The 19,293-nt window shown below is 37.5% G+C and overlaps 1 protein-coding gene and 1 pseudogene across 2 annotated transcripts in view; both read left to right on the top strand.

Moving 5' to 3' along the window:
• ATF6 (activating transcription factor 6) overlaps positions 1-19,293 on the top strand; it is a 181,118-nt gene that overhangs the window by 65,184 nt on the left and 96,641 nt on the right. For both annotated transcript variants that reach the window (XM_053608161.1, XM_053608162.1), the window contains exon 10: positions 15,553-15,684. In XM_053608161.1, coding sequence (XP_053464136.1) covers positions 15,553-15,684 — 132 coding nt within the window. The remainder of the gene's footprint in view (positions 1-15,552; positions 15,685-19,293) is intronic.
• LOC128597671 (FUN14 domain-containing protein 2-like) lies at positions 8,990-9,669 on the top strand (annotated as a pseudogene).

Here is a 19,293-nt window from a genome sequence, read left to right as displayed (position 1 = left end):
GTTTGCTATAGTGGCCAATATATAAACACTGCATCTCTCAACACATAAATTTTTCACTTACACATGAAAATGTTTAAAAAGTTAATCTTAGTTACAAGGGAAGTCTCAGCAAGTCTCAAAGACTAACATGTAGACCACATTCATTATCAGTGCAATTAAGGTAGAAATCAAGAGCAAAAAGATGTTAACTAGGAACTCCTCTACTACTGAAAATTAAGCACAATTCTAAATAATTTACAAAATTAAAAAAAGAAATACAATTTTACCGAATGGTAATAAAAATACTATTTATCAGACCTTGTAGGATATGCTATTTTTTTCTAGTCTAGTCTCACTTTGTTGCCCAGAATAGAGTGCCACGGCCTCATCCTAGCTCATTGTAACCTCAAACTCCTGGGTTTAAGAGATCCTCCTGCCTCAGCCTCCTGAGTAGCTGGGTCTACAGACACCTGCCACAGCATTGGCTATTTTTTTTTCTATTTTTAATAAAGATAGGGGTCTCACTCTTTTCTTTTTTTTTTTTTTTTTTTGAGACAGTCTCACTCTGTCACTTTGGGTAGAGTGCTAGAGTGTCATAGCTGACAGCAATCTCAATCTCCTGGGTTCAAGTGATCTTCCTGCCTCAGCCTTCTGCATATCTAGATTACATGTGCCTGCTACAATGCTGGCTGTTTTTTAGATATGGGGTCTTACTTTTGGTCAGGCTGGTCTCAAACTGGTGAACTCAAGAGTCTACCCACTTCTGCCTCCCAGAGTATTAGGATTATAGGTGTGAGCCCCAGTGCCCGGCCCCAGGGGTCTCATTCTTTCTCAGGTTGGTCTCAAACTCCTGAACTCAAGGGATCCTCCTGCCCTTGACCTCCTGGAGTATTAGGATCACAGGTGTGAGCCACCACACCTGACCAGGATAAACCTATCATATTATTGTATGGAAAAAGCAAATTGGAGAAGAATATTTACAATATTATTACATTTATATAAAGTTTAAATTAGAGAAATTGTACAATATGAATACAGATATGTATGATAGACAACTTAGAAAGTAAGGTATGCTGTTTACTTTATTATGACAAAAAGCACAAGTAATTTATTCTCAAATTCAAAAGTGGCATGAGCAAATGTAACTCTTCTCTAGGCTGATTCAAATATTTCTTCTTGGTACTTCCAAATTATCCTGTTAACATATAGAACTTAACCACATTGTACTAGTTATTTGTTGGTGTCTCTGTCTTCATTATTGTAATCTCATTTTTTTAAGACTAGAAACTCTGCCTTCTTTTTTTCTTTCTATTCAAAACATCTAGCATAACGTATATAGCACATGACAGACACTCAAACATGTTGCACTAAATTGCTAAGAAGTTTGCTAGGTAGAGAGAATTACTAGGAGCAAATGTATAGAGGGGTGAAAGAGAATGGCTTTTAACCTGTAATAAGAAGCAGTCACGGTGGCTAGAACTCATCTTACTTATAGACATACTTAGTGTGCTTGACATACTGTAGCTACTTGTTGGATGGTGGTTGGGTGACTAGTGACGGAATGAATGTTTGAATGTGAATGTATGGTGAAGTGGTAGGGCTGAAAAAGTAGGCTATTGCCAGGCCATACGGGGCATTTTGTTCCCTACAAAGGATGAAAGCATCATACTCACCAATGCAAAGTAATGTTGTAAGTACTGAGTAACATGGTGTATGTTGTTAGTGTTATACTGGTAAGGGGGAGCTAAGTGGAGGTATTTATAAGGGAAGGCTTCATATAGCAGAGTAAAAGTAAAGATGTATAAAGAGAGGAGAAGATAGACATTCCAAGGAAAGTGACACATGCCACTAACCAGAGCATAATACTGAAATGGAGAAAGAAGTTGTTTTTCCTCCACTAGCCCTTTTGTTGCCTAAAAAACTTTTTTTTAATGGTACCAAAAGACGGTTTTTTACTCCCTGGGCCCTTTACGACTGATCACATTTTCTTTTTCTTTTCTTCCTGGATGTACATTTTCTCCCATCCAAGTACTAACCAGGCCCGACCCTGCTTAGCTTCTGAGATCAGACGAGATACGGCAGGTTCAGGGTGCTATGGCCATAGACAATGTACATTTTCTATGACACCTTACTTGTCATAGCTATTTTCTTTACCTCATTAATATTACTTTCTGTATTACACACATAGTTTCTTCTAATCATTCTTAATATATTGTACTAACCCTTCAGACAAACATTAAGACACAATAGAAGTGGTTATCCATTTTAAATTTTGAGATTTAGGAAGACATTTTCTTTGTGGAAGGGGCTTAATCTTCAGAATTTCCTTGGGTTCCTAGTTCCTTAGAGAAGTGGACTTGATATTGTTCATACCAGAGGCCTTGTCTTCATTTCTGCTCTGTGCAGTGAAATAGAAAACATGTCTGATACACATATTTTTTTGTTTTTAAGTTTGTACCTTAAGAGTATTTTGGCATTAGGCAAATATAACTGCCCGCTACACTCCAAGGATTGATGTAAATCTCAGACTTATAGGATATCATTGTCATGCTAGGACATAGTCCAGCAAATAGGGTGGGTGGGAGAAATGAGCACTGTTCATTTTAGACACTTGTAAAAATATTTTTTTGATGGAGGGAAGTTGAATTAAGAAGAGAGAGAGAAGTAAAGGAAAAGAATAGGAAAATAGATTAATTTTGATGGAATGAAAAAAATTGCCAACAGGTACTGTTAAGCAACATAAAGTTTAACTAGCAAGAAGTTGTGCTAAAAATAATCCTTTAGAGAACAGGATGACTCTGGTTGGAAGAGGATGATGAAGAGCTGGTTAGAAAAACATCAGTCTTACCGTCCATTGTTTATTGTCAGCTTTGCTATGCTTTGAGCTTTGTTGGCTGTTGAGTCAAGGTATTAACTATAGTTTGCATCAGATAAGTTTGTCTGATGTTTTGCAAATTTTCTTTGCCCCCTTACATTTGGATTACATTTTTAAAAATTAGCTTAATTTAACAAAATTAGCTGTTCTTTCAATTAGTGGTTTTCAGCCTTGGCTGCATATCATAATCAGTATGGAATCTTAAAAGGATTGACAACTGAGCCCTACCTAAGGCCTACAGAATTTGGTAGGATAAGTCAAAGGCTTTTGTTTATAAACAAAACAGTTTTCCCAGGTGATTTTAAAGTATGTCCAGGGTTGAAAACTATTGTGTATGATTTTGTATTTCTCTCTTCCTGTACATTAGTCCTTGTGGAAATTGTAAAAACATTTATTAGATTAGAAAATAATATATATATATATAATATATAGGAATAATATATATTATATTATATATATATAATATATATAGGAATTATTGATATATAATATATAAAGGAAGTTTTATTAACTCTTTAGACCAGTGATTTTGTCTTAGGTTTGTCTTATATACTTAAGGAAATTTGTTATGGAGGGACTCTGTTTTGAACACAATAGGGGCCACAGCATAACCCTGTGAGGGGAACTTCTTCCAGGCACATAGGATTGCAGTTTATAGATTCCTTTGCTGTTTTCCCCTTTCTGTTTTAAAGGTTACTATGTATTTGTTTTTTCCCCCCAAATAAAACACATCCCAAGGAGGTTTAAAATGTGCTTCATATAGGTCTTAAAAAATTAACAAGTGTTTGAAAGTGACAGTGCTTTTTTCTTTTTTGTTCTGGGTTAGGTGCTGTACCCTCACTAGATCTGGAATCTTTATAGTTTGAGACATCAGATTTGGATGAGGAAGGGTAAATCATACTACTAAAGGGCCTGCTACTCTGTGGTTTTCTTATGAGACTGTGCTTTGAGGAAAAGGTAACCACAGAGCATATGGCATTGAGTTTGAGTCCTCTGGAACTGGTTAGAAATAAAATGTTTCTGTTTCATCATTCTCTAAGTTTGTCAGCTTTTCATTATTTTACAGGAAGAATGCTAGCTTCTTATCCTAAGATGAGCTTGTCTGCAAATCTGGTTCCAATTTTTGTTTCTATTCAATTGTTGAGCACATCTTGCTGTATGATATCACTATTGGCTGTAAGTTAAAAGTTACTGTATAACTTAAATGTCAAAATTCAAGCCACCAAGTATACATGGTTTTGTTTAGCCAGATTTTTAAATGAAATCTAATTTGAGTTCTTGGCTACAAGTACTTTCCACATTTATCAAAGTGACACATGAACTGAAGAAATACAGTATATCTAAGTACCAGGTGTTACTGAATGCAGGATTGCAGAAGAGGTAGCAGAAGCAGAGCCAAGGGCAGCCCTTTCCCCAAATAGTCTAATTTATTCATGTTTGTCAGAAAAGTGTCCGCATAAAGTAATTGGTTCTCTTTTCTTGTAGACTCTGTCGATTTCATGGTTTGTTTAAAAAAGAAATGGCTTAGAGTCTGTCAAGTGCTGAGTTGGGTTTTGAGGGCATGGAAAATTCTACTGATGGTTTTCTCTAGTTTGGGTTTCAGGTCAGTTGTATTATATAGAGAGAGACTTATGAAAAGCATCCCAGCGGCTTTATCATCTCTCCTTTGGCTGCCCTTTCCCCAGATTCACTGTTACAGTGAAGGGAAGGGCAGTTGAAATAAAAAACCTACATCCCTTGCTAACTTTCTTTACCTTGAGTAAGTCACTGTATGTCACTTTCAAAGATAAAAAGAGATAATGTGCTAACTTCTGCTGCTTCCTGTCAGTGAGAAACTAGGCCAGGTGGAAAAACTACTGTCAGCATTTGAATTGGGTGCTTTGATAGTTTCTTCAGACCACACTTTTCATTAACATAAAACAAGACTCAGTGTGCGGTTTGTGTGAAAGCTTTCTCAATCACCATTTTCAGTACTTAGTATATCCAGATATAACCATGCTGTGTAAAGTCTGCAAAACATAAATAATAAAAGAAAAAATACCTTAACTTTGTAATAAGTGAAGGTCTAGCCTAATATTAAGGGAGTATAGGATAATTTTGAAACTTTTGAATATGTGAAAGAACATATATGGTTATATATTGCTTAGGCTTCTAGGCAGTTTGCCATTAGTGCTTTTTTGGTCTCCAGTTTGAGAAGTTTTGTCACTTTACTAAGCATTTGAAACATACAGAGGGTGCCAAAAAATGTATACACATTTTAAGACAGGAAAATTTGATTAAAATTGTAATACTGCAGGGCAGCGCCTGTGGCTCAAAGGAGTAGGGCGCTGGCCCCATAAAAACTGCAAAAAAAAAAGAGAGAGAGGAATAAATAAGATTAAAAACAATTATAATACTGCAAGTATTTGACCTCTGCAATTACAAGAGATTCAAGGTGCAATATACAAGATAGCAAACATTATCGGTATATCTTGAGTATTGCAATTTTAGTTATAGTTTTTTCCTTTCTTAAAATGTGTATACATTTATTTGGTACCCTCTGTATATTTTAAGGGTCATTCTACAAATTGTTCTTAATTGATAAAATGTCAGCAGGAACTATGAATGTGTGCTATGCATTTAGATTTTTTTGTGTCTGTGTGTTCTGAACATAAACTGGAATTAATGTGTGCATAATTTATCATAAACCTTGGCCTCTAGGCTAGAATTAGGGGATGTGCAGGTAATCTTTTATGACTTTCTGTCTCAGCCCTTTGTCAGAATTCCCAATAAAAAACTATTTCTTGCTTTCCTTTTTCCTTCCTTTTTTTTTGTAAATTAGAAAATGAAAGATAAATGAAAAAATTAAGTATTTGGAAAAAAGGTGAATAAAAAGGTGACGATTATTAGTTCTAGGATAATCTCTGTTGGTTGTGTGTTGATGCCATCAGTGCTTGGTTGATGAAGGTGGCAGATTTTCTCTGTTGTTGTATTAAGCCATTACTTATCAAACACTTACTATGTTAAGTGCTACTCTGAGCACTCTGAAATTATTTTGTTCCTAGTGCCATAGGTATATACTATTATCCTCATTTTACAAGTGAGGAAACTAATGGCTTGGCGTCTGTAGCTCAGCAGCTAGGGTGGGTTTGAATCCCACACTGGAGCTGGTGGGTTTGAATCCAGCCCTGGCCAGCTAAACAACAATGACAACTACAACCAAAAAAAGAAAGAAAATTGCTGGGAATTGGTGGTGGGCACCTGTAGTCCCAGCTACTCGGGCGGCTGAGGCAAGAGAATTGCTTAAGCCCCAGAGTTTGAGGTTGTTGGGAGCTGTGACCCCACGGCACGGCACTCTACTGAGGGTGACTGCTTGAGACTTGTCTCAAAAAAAAAAAAAAACAAGTGAGGAAACTGAAGACACTGTTAATATGTGGCCGTGCTAGGATTCATAGTTTGCCTCTGGAGCCTTGTCTTAATCACTAATAGAGCAACAACCACTCAGGCAGAGAAAAAGAAGTTGGCACTTACAGATAGAGGAGTTTAGGATTTTAGCTGGCAACTCTGCTCGTTCCCCTCAAGTTGAAGATTGGCTGTGAAAAGGGAAAGTATTTTAAATACGGGATTGATGTAAGTATAACAGAAAAGAGAGATTGCGATCAGATTTACAGCCATGTTTTTTGACATTTAGAATGGTCAGAGAATACCTTTCTAAAGTGAGAAATTGCCAAAGAGTTGTTCGTACACAGACTTTTTATCAATAGTAAACATTGATTCACTGACATCAGTAGTCCAACAATGTGGTGTATCAGTTATCTATTGTTGTGTAATAAACCACCCCAAAGCCTAAAGGTTTAATACAACAGCAAGTGTTATTTTGCTAAAAATTTGCAAATAGGGCAGGGTTCAGGAGATATAGCTCTTTTTTGGCTTCACAGTGTATTAAATGGGACTATAGGCGCCTGCCACAACACCTGGCTCTTTTTTTCTTGTTGTTGTTATTTGTTTAGCAGGCATGGGCCGGGTTCAGACCCACCAGCCCCGGTGCACGTGGCCAGCACCCTAACCGCTGAGCTATGGGTGCTGAGCCTTTTTTCTGAGACAGAATTTCACTGTGTCCCATGGGGTAGAATGCCATGGTGTCACAGCTCACACCAACCTTAAACTCTTGGGCTTAAGTGATAATCTTGCCTCGGCCTCCCAAGCTGGGACTACAGGCCCCCGCCACAATGCCAGGCTACTTTTAGAGATGGGGTCTTACTCTTGCTTCGACTGGTCTGGAACCCATGAGTTCAGGCAATCTGCCCACCCTGGCCTCCCAGAGTACTAGGATTACAGGCATGAGCGACCACACCCGGTCTTCCATATTCCTTTCAACTTAAAGTAATTTCAGTTTTTCATGTGTGGTTCTCTGAGCCTCAGAGCAACAGCAGCATGTGGTTTCTTTTCAGGATGAGAAACAGTATGATTCTTTATCTGTTTGAGATGGTTTTAATTTAAAATTGACCTACTTGTGCCATAAGAAAGGTTCGCAAGGAGGTAGAATAGTGGCTTGGACATGAGCCATTTTTTGTTCAGCTACTTGGTATGAAGATTAGATATCTGAAATTGTATTTTAAGGATTAAATGGCTTTATAAATAATCTAAAACAGTTGTTGGTTTTTAGAATTTCGTAAATGAAAACGTAAAGTAACAATTCTCATAATATTTTCTCCAGACTTTTAGGGAAATCAAAATCATTTGTGTTTTATTAGTCTATGCTTTTCAGGACCAGTGGCCCATAATATGAGCAAGATTTATTGGTGTAATGATTATTGTGAACCTTAAAACTGCTGTGACTCTTATGGAGTAGCTTATTTCTGATCATAGACACAGAGGGACTTGTATTTTCTTAAAATTTATTAGTTTATTTTGAAAATAATAGAAACTGATTAATGCTAATTATAAAAAAGATTTTGGTTAGATTGCTTTATTAATATTATGAACTAGAAAGTCATAAAATGCATAATTATTATACTCATTCCTACCGTGACTGATAATCTCTTTTGTTGTTGGAAATTTAATTTTTCTAAAATTAACAAAATTAGGACAGGTGAAGGATATAAAAACACTCTTGCCAAGAATCTAAAAGTTCGTATCAACAATAATTTTCTCATACTCTTTTGTACATTTCACCATTATAAAGACTGTCAAATTCTTCTCTTAATATTTCTGGTGTCACATTTGTACTAAAACAGTCTTGAATTCTGGCAGTGAAATGAAGTTCTTACATGTCTTCAATATTAATAAAAATAAAGGAAATATAAATCTGCACTCATTCAGATGGTTAAAATTAGTTTCTGTGGGTCATTTCATAGAGTTCAAGCATTTAATTTTTTTTGAGCTGAGTTGAATTAGACAGCTTGTCTGTAATTTAGGAGAAATTTTATTCTAAGACATTAAAGAATCTACATGGGAATGGAGGCCAAACTACAGTAACAACCAAACACAAACACATGAAAAACTTTATTCTTTTTTTTTTTTTTTTTTTTTGAGACAGAGTCTCACTACATCACCCTCAGTAAAGTGCCGTGACGTCACAATTCACAGAAACCTCAAACTCTTGGGCTTCGGTGATTCTCTTGCCTCAACCTTTCATGTAGCTGGGGCTACAGGTGCCCGCTACAACGCCCGGCTAATTTTTTTTTGTTTGTCACTAGCTGGCCTAGGCTGGGTTCGTCAGTTCGAACCTGCCAGCATCTGTGTATGTGGCCGGTGCCCTACCCACTGAGCTAAGATATTCTTAACAAAATTTCTTAATATATTAATCTTTTCAAAATATTTTTTGGGTGAATGGGTAGATAATAAAATTGAGAGTCATAGACTATTTGGTTCCTAATTTTTGTTCCATCATGGCTCCCTTGTTCAAAATAGTTGACTGAGTATAATGTAAGCATTGGGAAGAGCATTTTTATGAAGTCCATTGAATGAGATGAGCTCTTGGATTCAATAAAAGTTACTAAAGTAGCTATGGTTAAGGGTGTATTGTTATCACATGATAATCATTACCAATGGGGACAGTGAGAAAAATAGTGACCAACTGTGAGTCAAACCAATCAACATCAAGACTGATTTCTAGCAAATGTAGTCCAGTGATAAATGGAATAGACTAAACCAATAGTTAAACTCAAGGCATTTTCTTCTAACACATATGAATTGAGTTGAAATGCCAGCTTTCACAGATCCTTTGCCAGTATCCTCGCGAGACAAACTCACCGAAATGGCCATGTCTAGTCATGGAAACTTTGGGGGAAATTTTGAGTCAATGGACCTTGCAGAATTTGCTAAAAAGCAGCCATGGTGGCGCAAGCTGTTTGGGTAGGAATCTGGGCCTTCAGCTGAAAAGTATAGTGTGGCAACCCAGCTGTTAATTGGAGGTGTTACTGAATGGTGTACAGTGTTCATATTCCAGAAGGTTGGAAAGTTGGCTGCAACAACTGTGGGAGGTGGATTTTTTCTTCTTCAGCTTGCAAACCATACCGGGTATATCAAAGTTGACTGGTAGCAAGTAGAGAAGGACATGAAGAAAGCCAAAGAACAGCTGAAGATTCATAAGAGCAACCAGATACCTACTGAGGTCAAGAGCAAAGCTGAGGAGGTGATGTCATTTGTGAAGAAGAATGTTCTAGTGACTGGGGATTTTTTGGAGGCTTTCTGCTTGGCATGGCATCCTAAGAAGAATGACTTCACTTCCACTGTTGCTGGTTTTTCCACCCAGCATCCTCTACACTCCATTGTAGGACATCAAGTCTCTCTTCTTTCTCTTCTCCCGTGCCTTCTTCCCTGCCATAGCAATTCTGAATGGCTTCTATAGGCATCTGTTGGTACAAGTTAATACAGCCCTACCTTGAGCTTGGTGGTGGCAGAAGAGACAATAGAGACATTAGCTCTCCTCCTAGTATACTCCCCCACTTCACCAATCTGTAGGTCAGCAAGAATGTTCCTTGTCCTTCTACATAAGCTACTTACCAGAACATGTTGCAAGATGGTTCACCACAGAGGATGAGTGGATCCTCAAAGGTTGTCTCAAACTATTGATTTGGAAAAGAAATATGCACATAATTTATTATGTGCTGCATGGAAAGGAACTGAATACATTTGCCTTTAAGCATGAAAAAAAAAAAAAAGAAATGCCAGCTTTCACAGTGATCTTAAAATCATTGAAGGACAATGATCAGTGGAAGGGGTCTTTAAAAACTTTAAAGTATTAATAATTCTGTGCTAATTTAATTCATAAATCATCCACATACCATACAAATAGCCACTTTGTGTTTACCCTTCCATGTCCCTCCTGTTTAACTCCCTCATCCTCTCAAACTGTTCACTTCTTTTGGATCCATTGTGGAAACACATACCTTTTAGGGAGTTGAAGAAGGAAAGATGTTGTGAAAAACAGGATTAATTTAGAAGAGTGGTTCTCAGACATTGGCAACATCATGTAGACAGCTTGTTAAAACACAGATTCTTCCGAGTTTCTAGTTTATACTTCTGGGGTGATGCCTGAGAATTTACATTTCTAACCACCTATGGGGAATGCTAATGCTGCCTGCCAGGTACCATCCTTTGGGAGCCATTGTGTGGAAGGTGCACTTTATGTAGAGGAGCGCATAAAGTTTGTTAAGCTGTTCCTGGAACCACAGCAGCCACTTTGATTTGACAGTTAAAACCAGAAGAGTTATGGAGAGAGCCTCTCTATAGAGAGCCTCTATAGGAGGAAATGTTTAAGAATCTATTTTTTTCTGGCAGTGGTAATACCAAGTAGTCTATATAAATAGGAGGCAAATGTAATACCAATTTTTAAAAGAAAAAAGGGAGATTCTCCCATTAGACCAGGGGATTTAACATTAATCACAGGGGAGATTCTGTTATAGAAAGGGATATGATAATGGAGAACCAAAAGTAAAACAAGAACAAAACATACAAGTTTTATTTCTTTTATTGAATGAATGCCTTACTGATAGCGTGAGAAGGCAATCTGTAATCTAGCCTTGCATTATTGTTACAGTCTCTTCCCTGTCCTTTCTTTTCTGAGATGCTCGCCTCCAACTGTGTGCTTACTTACCCACATCCACCCAGACACCCTCTCCTACTTATAGTTCCTTAAACAAAGCATGCTTTTTTGTTTTTGTTGTTGTTGTTGTTGTTGCTGTTGCAGCTTTTGGCTGGGGCTGGGTTTGAATCCACCACCTCTGGTACATGGGGCTGGCACCCCACTCCTTTGAGCCACAGGCGCCACCCCAAAGCATGCTCTCTTATGCCTGTGTGCTTTTTCATATACTATTCTGTCTGCATGAAGTGCCTTCCCTCACTTCTGTCCTCTTTCCACTTAACATTTAAGATTACTTCATGATTCTATCTGTAGAGAGCAAGTGCCCTAGGATATTATTCCATAGCATTCTATATTAACTCCTATTTTGGGACCAGTCACTCTGCTATCTTTTATCCTTATCACTGTTTCCACATAGCCCCCACACCTATACCACTTTACATCCTCCATAGGTTCTTGGAAACAGTGACTTTAAGTGAAATGATGTATAATGAAATAGATTTTATGGGCTCAGCACCCGTAGCACAGTGGTTACGGCACCAGCCACATACACCGATAGTAGCGGGAGGCTGGTGGGTTTGAACCCAGTCCGGGCTAGCTAAACAACAATGATAACTGCAACAAAAAATAGCCAGGCATTGTGGCGGTCACCTGTAGTCCCAGCTACTTGGGGGCTGAGGCAAGAGAATCGCTTGAACCCAAGAGTTTGAGTTTGCTGTGAGCTGTGATGACACAGCTCTCTACTGAGGGCAACACAGTAAGATTCTGTCTCAAAAGAAAGAAAGAAAGAAATAGATTTTACCATAGGCTAATCAATATAAACAACAGTTATTCCTACAGCATATTTCTTATCACAAAAACATCACCAAACTTAGTAATGGCAGTCAATGATGGTAGATTATTAAAATCAAGGAATAAGTGTTTGCAAAGCAAAAATTGTGTTAGAAGCACTTCCTCCCATTGCACAGTTTAAAAACAATCAAAATATGGTGGGCTTGCTGAATGCACATTGTTTATTGTTGTACATTTTTATGATTATCTTTTTTCTTCTTTTTTTTATCAACCAGGTATAATTATCAAATACTATATGAAGTTTTATTTTATAATCACTTATATATATTTATTCATTCATTGTCCAAATCCCTTTTTCTAGTTTGGGGTTATGAGTGGTGGGAACCTATCCCAGCAGCTCAGTGCACAAGGGAAGGACCAACTCTGGCTAGGATACCACCCCATTGCAGGGTGCACATACACTAATCCCTACACTCACACTCATACTGGGATCGTTTGGGCATGCCAGTTCAAATGAGCACATATTTAGGATGTGGGAGGAAAGTGGAGTATTTGGAGAAAATCTATGCAATTGGCCAGGAGTTAATTTTTTTCCATTGGTGTTATACACAAAATGACATTGAGCAAAACAATATTAGTCAAGGAACTGCTGCTGATTTTTTTTTTTTTTTATTGTTGGGGATTCATTGAGGGTACAATAAGCCAGGTTACACTGATTGCAATTGTTAGGTAAAGTCCCTCTTGCAATCATGTCTTGCCCCCATAAAGTGTGACACACACCAAGGCCCCACCCACCTCCCTCCTTCCCTCTTTCTGTTCCCCCCCCATAACCATAATTGTCATTAATTGTCCTCATATCAAAATTGAGTACATAGGATTCATGCTTCTCCATTCTTGTGATGCTTTACTAAGAATAATGTCTTCCACGTCCATCCAGGTTAATACGAAGGATGTAAAGTCTCCATTTTTTTTAATGGCTGAATAGTATTCCATGGTATACATATACCACAGCTTGTTAATCCATTTCTGGGTTGGTGGGCATTTAGGCTGTTTCCACATTTTGGCGATTGTAAATTGAGCTGCAATAAACAGTCTAGTACAAGTGTCCTTATGATAAAAGGATTTCTTTCCTTCTGGGTAGATGCCCAGTAATGGGATTGCAGGATCAAATGGGAGGTCTAGCTTGAGTGCTTTGAGGTTTCTCCATACTTCCTTCCAGAAAGGTTGTACTAGTTTGCAGTCCCACCGGCAGTGTAAAAGTGTTCCCTTCTCTCCACATCCACGCCAGCATCTGCAGTTTTGAGATTTTGTGATGTGGGCCATTCTTACTGGGGTTAGATGATATCTCAGGGTTGTTTTGATTTGCATTTCTCTAATATATAGAGATGATGAACATTTTTTCATGTGTTTGTTAGCCATTGTCTGTCATCTTTAGAGAAAGTTCTATTCATGTCTCTTGCCCATTGATATAAGGGATTGTTGGCTTTTTTCATGTGGATTAATTTGACTTCTCTATAGATCCTAGTTATCAAGCTTTTGTCTGATTGAAAATATGCAAATATCCTTTCCCATTGTGTAGGTTGTCTCTTTGCTTTGGTTATTGTCTCCTTAGCTGTACAGAAGCTTCCTATTCAATGCCATTCCTATCAAAATACCAACATCGTACTTTCAAGATTTGGAAAAAATGATTCTGCGTTTTGTATGGAACCGGAAAAAACCCCGTATAGCTAAGGCAGTTCTCTGTAACAAAAATAAAGCTGGGGGCATCAGCATACCAGATTTTAGTCTATACTACAAAGCCATAGTGCTCAAGACAGCATGGTACTGGCACAAAAACAGAGACATAGACACTTGGAATCGAATTGAAAACCAAGAAATGAAACTAACATTTTACAACCACCTAATCTTTGATAAACCAAACAAGAACATACCTTGGGGGAAAGACTCCCTATTCAATAAATGGTGTTGGGAGAACTGGATGTCTACATGTAAAAGACTGAAACTGGACCCACACCTTTCCCCACTCACAAAAATTGATTCAAGATGGATAAAGGACTTAAACTTAAGGCATGAAACAATAAAAATCCTCCAAGAAAGCATAGGGAAAACACTGGAAGATATTGGCCTGGGGAAAGACTTCATGAAGAAGACTGCCATGGCAATTGCAACAACAACAAAAATAAACAAATGGGACTTCATTAGACTGCTGCTGATTTTTTATCTCTCATCTTTGATAGAGATAAAAGTATGGTTAGCACCAAGTATGGTTCTTGCAACCATACGTATTTAGTACATGAATAAATGAATGAATGAATGACTTATTCTTTTGGTCAACATAGTACAGTGATAGAGTTCCAATCGTGAACCTAATCCTGACTTTATTAGTTATTTAGAGCATAACTTTGGGAAAACTGTTTAAACTCTTTGAGTTTCAACTTCCTTTGAGCCTTCATTTCATAGTAGGTGCTTAAAAGTGATATGTACTATTATAATATACATGCCACTTATATGTATACATTGTATATGTGTATATAGTTATTTTCCCCAATGCTTACCCTTGTCGAGAGAATATACATTGATGAATGAAGTTATAGTGAGTGGGGAGAAAGACGTAAGTAGAAATTTTTATATGTAAATAAAAATAGAAGCATTTTAGGCTTGGCACTCATAGCTCAGTGGTTAGGGCGCCAGCCACATACACTGGGGCTGGTGGGTTTGAACCCGTCCAGCGCCTGCTAAACAACAATGACAACAACAACAAAAAATAGCCAGGTGTTGTGATGGGTGCCTGTAGTCCCAGCTACTTGGAAGGCTGAGGCAAGAGAGTTTGAGATTGCTGTGAGCTGTGATGCCATGGCACTCTACCGAAGGCGACTTAGTGAAGACTCTGTCTCCAAAAAAAAAAAAAAAGAAGAAGCATTTTAAAAATAAGTTTTTGTTAGCACTATCTAGTTGCCTACCTTTTAGAATTGTGAAAGGCTACTAATGAATTTGGTTTTTTGGAAAGAATAATTTCTGTTTCATTTCAAGTATTCCCTCATTGAAAATAGTTTGCAGCATCCAGGAGGACTTCTTATTTCAGTTGTTATCTGCGTTTAAAATTTGTTTTTATGTAGTATTTATTTATGTTTTATATACATGTGTAATTATAGGTATTTTAAAGCATATAGAACATTGCTTTGCTTAAGCAGTTTTTTTTTTTGGCCGGGGCTGGGTTTGAACTTCCCACCTTCAGTATATGGGGCCGGGGCCCTACTCCTTTGAGCCACAGGCGCCGCCCCACTTAAGCAGTTTTTAAATAAGGTGCTTTTATACTTACAAAAAAATATTTTGGAAATTGTTTTTGAGGGCTGGGTATAGTGGCTCATGCCTATAATCCTGACACTCTAGGAGGTTGAGGTAGAAGGATCCCTTGAAGTCAGGAGATCAGCAAGCTAGAGCGAGACCCTGAGACCCTGTCTCTACTAAAAATAATAGGAAAAATATTAGCCAGGTGTGTGGCAGGCACCTGTCTCAGCTACACAGGAGGCTGAGGCAGGAGGATGGAGTGACTTTAAGATTGCTGTACATTAGGTTGATCCTCTGGCACTCTAGCCTAGGCAACAGAGTGAGAGTCTGTCTCAAAGAAAAGAAAAAAAAGACTTTTGATATGTATAGGATGCCAGGCTAAGGATTTGCACACATCAGTGCACTGTTTTGACTTGCTTCTGTGCTAAGCATTTTTTAACATATGCTTGGACCTACAAAGGATTTTGGTTTGTTTCAGAGCTACAGGTAGCAGGTATATATGTGACCTATGGCATTTATATTTCAACTATTGCTTCATGTTTTTTGTTTTCAGCATGCTGGACCAGGATTCCAGGAGAATGAAACCTAGTATGAGCCCTGCTAATCAAAGGAGGCACCTTCTAGAATTTTCTGCAAAAGAGGGGCAAGACACACCAGACGGTATCATCCAGAAAAATAGCTACAGGTTAGATGGCATGTACCTGTTGGTCTCAGTGATTTATGGAAACCAAACAGAGAACTATCTAGTATAACTTTATATCTAACTAGTTCATATACAGTTTTGACTAGTAGAGTAGAGAAATTACTGAGGTCATTAATAAATTTTAAGATTAATTCTAATAATACATTTACTTTGGAACCTTTCTAGGTTTGGAATTCTTATAGAGATGTGACAAAAATCTCAGTTAAGATTTTATATTGTGGCCTGGTGTGGTGGCTCACGTCTGTAATCTCAGCACTCCAGGAGACCGAGGCAGGTGGATTGATTGAGCTGAGGAGTTGGAGACCAGCTTTAACTAGAGCGAGACCCCACCTCTAAAAAAAATAGTTGAGCACTGTGGCTGGCGCCTATCGTTCTAGCTACTTGGGAGGCTGAGGCAGGAGCAAGAGTTTGAGGTTGCTGTGAGCTAAAGACACCATGGCACTCTACCGAGGGTGACCAAGTGAAACTTTGTCTCGGAAAAAAAAAAAAAAAAAAGATTTTATATTGTATAACATGTATAATGTCTTCAGTACATACATATTGAAACACATACAATATATATACACATTTTATTGTATATAGTGTTTTCAGTATAGTTATTTTATTTATCATGTAATTATAAGGTCATATGTTTATACCTAATATTTGTTACTGTGTCATCTGAGGGAGAATATGATATGGTAGAATGATATGGTTGAACCTATTTGCAGTCATTGGGTAAAATCATTTATACTTATTTATTATGATCTTTATGGAATTCCTCCCTTGTTATAATTTAATACCGAGTTGGAAATTTCCATATTCCTTGTCAGTAGCAAAAGGCTTTTTGTATGAAAATGTATATACATATGTATACATTATACACAGATGTATACTTTTTGAATAAACATTTCTCTTTGTTACTTGAGCCAAATAGAGCATGGTCCTTAACTAATAAGGCAAAGGGAGGTCACAGTATGGTAAACATTGCACAGTATAATGCTTGAAAATCATTAAAGATTTCTTTACTCTTAACTCTGTAAGGTTTTCTAGGCTGAGAACCATGTGGGAATCATTCTTCCTGATCGTTACTCCGTTGCATCCATACTACTGAATGAGATTATTACTGTAGGCCAACAGGCTTATCTCCATTTTTGAATAAAAGTTAGTATTCTTTTTTTTTTAAGAATTTGCTTCATGCAGAGTATTATGTTAGGCATAGAAGAAGATACAAAGAATTATATGGCAGTAGCTATAATGCATCATCGCAATGATAGATGTCAAAATATTGACAATGTTATATAATGTTTCCTGCTTTTTTGTGCCAAAATGAGCCATACTTCTGAAATATGCATCTTGGTGATCATTTGTAGTGTCCCTAAATATTGATAGAGTTTAGAATCTCTAATTTTATTAAATAATTTATCCAGGTTTATCATACATTTCCTATCACTTTGAGTTCTGTGGTGATTCACTTGAGATCCATCAAAAGTACATTTTTAAACTGACTGCAGCCTTTTTTCCCTTCTATTTCTATCTTTAATTCAAGCATGCAACCTTTATATATTTTATGAAATGGATTAACCACATCAGCCTTTCAAGCAATTTATCTTGCCTTAATCCATATAACACCAAATAAGAAATAAATATCTTTTTTTTTTGTAGAGACAGAGTCTCACTTTATGGCCCTTGGTAGAGTGCCGTGGCCTCACACAGCTCACAGCAACCTCCAACTCCTGGGCTCAAGCGATTCTCTTGCCTCAGCCTCCCGAGCAGCTGGGACTATAGGCGCCCGCCACAACACCTGGCTAAGAAATAAATATCTTATTCTTATGAGAAAAGTACATTTTTAAATGTAATAGTCTTTGGATTTATGAGAGTTAAGATAGCTTGTTGCTAAAAATGGATCAAGTTATTGATTGGATACTGGAAATTGTGGTTCAGGTAACCTTTACAAGAAAGAGTATTATCTAATTCACACTAACTATAGTAAGTAGAAACCTTCACTTATTTGTCCACAAGGTCATAAGATGACATGGTGGTGGCTTCTAGAAAGCATAGTTGTCTTATTGCACTAGTTCATCCTAGAAGTCTGACTTGCAGATTGAAGTTTAACAGCTGTCAAAAGTGTTACATGAATGCGAGCTAGCTCTCTGTCCCCTACCCAGAGTCATCATTGACTGAGCCTAATCTAGGTTACTAGTCTTGATTTAAAAAAACAATAGCGAAAGATTACAGGTTGGGTGGTGCCTGTGGCTCAAAGGAGCAGGGCACCGGCCCCATGTGCTGGAGGTGGCGAGTTCAAACCCAGCCCCGGCCAAAAAACTGCAAAAAAAAAGATTACAGGTTCTTGACTATGTGCAAGTCTCTTGAAATATCTAAGATTATTATTGAGCAAGTTGGGAGATTCAAATAAACATCAATCTACTAATTTGATGTTTTTGCTTTTATCAATATAAATACTGAATAAAAGATAACAAGAACGTGAATTATTATTTTGTGTTTTATATATATATTTTCAAATTAATATGAGGGTGCAATTTTTAGGTTACATTTTTCTCACTTTCAGGGTAAAGTTCCATTTGTAGAAGAGCCCCTCACCCAGGGGGGCGTGTTATGCACAGTAGGTGAGATCCTGCCTCATGCCCTCCCTCCTTCTGCCCTGCAGCCGCCTCCTCCCCCCTCCCACTTCCCTCTACCCCCAAACTGGACGTTATTACTTTATTAGTGTTTTTTATATATATATATATATATATTTTTTTTTTTTTTTTTTTTTTTTTTTTTGTAGAGACAGAGTCTCACTTTATTGCCCTCAGTAGAGTGCCGTGGCCTCACACAGCTCACAGCAACCTCCAACTCCTGGGCTTAAGCGATTCTCTTGCCTCAGCCTCCCGAGTAGCTGGGACTACAGGCACCCACCACAATGCCCGGCTATTTTTTGGTTGCAGTTTGGCCGGGGCCGGGTTTGAACCCGTCACCCTAGGTATATGGGGCCGGTGCCTTACCGACTAAGCCACAGGTGCCGCCCCACTTTATTAGTGTTTTATTGTTCTAATGAGCATGTAATTTGAACTGAATTTTAGATGATTTATTTATACTCAGCTATGATATATATCAATATATTATTTTTTAATGCATCTTATTTTGAGTTTCATTTTATAAGGAGAGTTATGAAACCTGGTTCAAATAAAAAGGGAGTAGATTCTAATCTTATAATTTATGATATTGTATTTACCTATCATTTAAGAATTATCAGCATATATTTTTCCATCTTAGCAATGTGTGGTATATAAATAATATATCCATATAATTTGTCAATCAAACTGGGACACTTTCAATAAGGAAAAGGTAGTAGTAATAATAATGACATCAGGCATCTGTCAGGACTGCCTTGGATAAACGAGAAAGGATGGTCACCCTCCATGCAAGGCATCAGCTGAAACCTGCCTTTATTCCAAGAATTCTCATTAACTCTAGCTCCTTAGCACTCTTTAGTGATTTATTTGCTGAAATTTCTTCTATTGATATAAAATGGTTGACAAGCAGCCTAGAACTTTGTCTCTGGGTTAACGTGGGTCTAATTGTCTCCAGATTGCATGTTGGCTAGTCTCC

The sequence above is a fragment of the Nycticebus coucang genome, chromosome 10 (assembly GCF_027406575.1).
Source record: "Nycticebus coucang isolate mNycCou1 chromosome 10, mNycCou1.pri, whole genome shotgun sequence".
Taxonomy (NCBI): domain Eukaryota; kingdom Metazoa; phylum Chordata; class Mammalia; order Primates; family Lorisidae; genus Nycticebus; species Nycticebus coucang.
The sequence above is the reverse complement of the archived record's forward strand: the minus strand, read 5'-3'. Positions and strand labels throughout refer to the sequence as shown.